The sequence below is a fragment of the Austrofundulus limnaeus genome, unplaced genomic scaffold, assembly GCF_001266775.1.
Source record: "Austrofundulus limnaeus strain Quisiro unplaced genomic scaffold, Austrofundulus_limnaeus-1.0 Scaffold1264, whole genome shotgun sequence".
NCBI classification, from domain to species: Eukaryota; Metazoa; Chordata; class Actinopteri; order Cyprinodontiformes; family Rivulidae; genus Austrofundulus; species Austrofundulus limnaeus.
In genome coordinates, this window is record NW_013953666.1 from 31,287 (window position 1) to 34,602 (window position 3,316).

Sequence of the window (3,316 nt, forward strand, 5' to 3'; positions counted from 1 at the left end):
TGTTTACACATTTTTACAGAAAATGACATTTGCCTCGTCTAGCTTTATTTTCTTTATCTAGTTTTAGAAGTCATTCAAATGTTATTACGGGCTAATTTTTCAGATATCTAGAAATTTGCAGTGTTTTACAAACAAAAAAAAGGCTATTTCATATTATCTGTTTAAAGTCCAGGTATGAAGTAACAATGTAGAATTAGAAAATAATGCCCCAAAGACTATCCTTTTCACCAAAGTACAAGGAAAGTAAATTTATTCTAGTATGTTTTTATACTACATTGGTAATATGCAAGTGTTAAATAAGTTCACTCAACATAAAAGTTCAAGTACGACTTGAAAATCTTTCTTTCATAAAAAATAAACTGCAACAAAATGTATACAAAGCACAAAGTTTAACTTATAGAAAAATGTGTGCAGTAAAAAAAAAAAACACGTTTTTTTGCTTTTAGATTAAATGTTTCACAAAATATCTGCCTACAAATCATCTAGARCTTTGCACTCTTCTCTGCAATCACTACAACAAAATAGTGTTGGTGTGAACAGAAAGCCGTCATAAATGCTGGTTTGAGTGTTTCAGTAAAAAAAACAACAAAAGTAAAACATTTAATTCACTGTTAATCGTTCTCAGTTCTCGCCTGTACAGATAAAATGTTCTAACCTTTTGTACCAGTTCACCCCAAACCAGAAAAGAAGCTGTAGTTCGGAAGGGAACAAGAAAAACATCCCCACAGTTCTCCCAGGCAGTAATGTAGGAATTTGAATGAACATTTCTCCATGTTTCCTGAGCACAAAAAGAAGAGCGGTCACTGCAACCTGGCTTTCTTCTCAGGAGGAGGTTTACTCGGTGGAGCCGGGGCTGCTGACTTGGTGGCAAGTTCTCTCTCTTCTTGTTTCACAGCCTCCGCAACAGGTTCAGGTTCCTTCTTTACCTCAACTGTAATATAAATACAGACATTTAGGAGAAAAACAACTTTACATTAGAATCTGCATAAAAACAAAAAAATAGCTGTTTTCCTTTGATTATTATTAAACTTTCAGAGACAGAAACTAAAATATAAATTCATACCTGGAATAGGTTTATCACCAGGTTTAGGCTGAAAACACAAGACAGGGAAATATTAAAACCCACTCGTGTGGAAACAAATTACCTAAACAATACTGTAAAAAAGGGGTGCACCAAAAGAATCGTGATTCTCATTTACAAAGATTCAGAATCGATTTAAAATGTCCCAAAATCGATTTTTATAAATAAAGAAATAAAGCAAATCCAATGGCCATCAGCCTCCATTTTGTAACTACACTGGACATCCTGACGTCATCACGCAGCTGCTTCTGGAACATGAACGCACCAAAGCAAAGAGGAAACTACAGAACTGGAGGAAAGAGTGCTTCAACTGTCCCCTGTCTTCATTGAATGCAAAGATTTGGGCTCATTTTGTTTTTTACTGAATGAGTCCGAGTTTGACATGAGCTTCTCTTTGTTGCAAGGTTTGCAAAATGAAGATGAAACACGACAAATGGGTTCACATTATCAGTTTTGAATGAAAGTTTGATTTTGAATCGAATCATGGCCCCAAGAATCAAATCGAATCGTGAGACAGTAAAAGGTTCCCACTCCTACTGTAAAGGCAAAAACTTAAAGAAATAAGCATGAATTAAATAGAAAACTGTAAAATGCACCTGGTAGAAAGTTGGTGGAAACTTGGATCTGAGGTCCAAAAGGAGTGTGTCAACACGTTGCCTCTGGAACAGAGAGCTAGGCTCTTCTTTCTTTTTGGACTTGGGTTTAGCCTTTTCTGTTGGAAAATGAAATGTTGATTAATAACTGACAGAGTTGTCATCTGATAATAAAATGGTGAATCGTTGGGGCTGAACRATCATTGCCTTGTAGATAGAAGTTGTTGCTTTCTGCTGTATTTCATTTCATTGCAGGAACATCATCACAATTTTAGTAGGACCACTTAAATATATAGATATTTTGTTTTTAATGAAATGAATAAGTTTCTAAAAAAAATAGAAATAGTTTTTTTTTATTATAACTTTTTTCTCGGCAGTGCTTATGAACTGCTAAAATAAACACATGAAGCTGTCTGGCTTTATGTCTTGCTGTAAGTCATTAACTAATTTGTTATATTTTGCGCAAATTAGCCACCACAAAACACCACATTCACTTCCTCATCAAGGTTTGAATCAGGTACAAAATCAGTGATGCAACGTAGGCACTTTCCAATCGTYGGACATCACCAATTATGTGACTTTTGCCAAACGAATCAAGCTCCGACACAGTGCTTCTGAAACAATGTTTTGTTATATTTTTCAATATTTGTGCCAGAGCTTCAACTTCAAACAGCCCATCAGTAACTATAACCAAAAGTTTGCTTTCAAACATTCACCTCTCTCTTCCTGATCCTTGAAGTGCCACCAGTATCCTTTAGATGGGTGATAACGGCAATATGACATGGCCTCATCAAACGCAGACTGGATACCGTGGACTGCAGAAAGCTAAATAATGCACATTTAAACAGAATAATCATATAAATTTGCCTTTTCAATATTACAGAATATTCAATATACAGTAAAATAATGTTCACCACTCTGGAGCTGATGACTGTTCCGAGGTCTGGGGCCTGATACACCACTCCTGCTATGATGTAATAGTCAGTCAAGGGAATCACTGCAGATTGAATGCACAGAGGTGGATACATGTTGAAATGTAATCGAAGTCATAAACATTCAAATTCCACCCAGTAAAGTAAGTAACCCACACAGAAAGTAAGTAAATTTTATTTTTATAGCAATTCTCACAAATAGACGTCACAAAGTGCTGCACAAGGACCAAAAATAAATAAAAAAAATACATCAAGTAATACATTTAGCTAAAAGCCTGTCTGAACAACAGTGCCTTAATCTGCCTTTTAAAGATGTTAACAGGATCAGCCTCACAGGGGCAGGGTGTTCCACAATCCAGGGGCTCTAACTTATAAAGACAGGTCTCCTCGAGTCTTAAACCTGGGTTTAAGAACCTTCAGGAGATTTTGGCCTGAAGACCAAAGATTGCGTCCAGAAGAATGATTCAACATTTCTGTAATATACTGAGGGGCCTGTCCATTAAGAGCTCTAATGCTGCGTTCACACCGAATGCGATTTCAGCTTCAAAATCACATCCAACGCTTCAAGTTGGACGCTTGTGCACTTTGAGGTCAGACGTAGGTCAGCTCTTGAAGCGCTGCACGGCAACAGCCTCCCCGCCCCTCCCTCCTCTGTCGGGCTCTGTTTAATGTCGGACGAGGAAGTGGCTTTGCTTGTTATTATTATATTG

General features: G+C 36.9%; 1 protein-coding gene across 1 annotated transcript in view; it reads right to left on the reverse strand.

Annotated features, from left to right (window-relative positions):
- Positions 1–221: 221 nt before the first annotated feature.
- med6 (mediator complex subunit 6) overlaps positions 222–3,316 on the reverse strand; it is a gene marked incomplete in the record, with an annotated part of 10,566 nt that continues 7,471 nt past the window's right edge. The window contains 5 exon segments of the mRNA XM_014031511.1: positions 222–931; positions 1,064–1,091; positions 1,678–1,793; positions 2,391–2,499; positions 2,589–2,671. Of these exon segments, the coding sequence (XP_013886965.1) occupies positions 801–931; positions 1,064–1,091; positions 1,678–1,793; positions 2,391–2,499; positions 2,589–2,671 (467 nt within the window).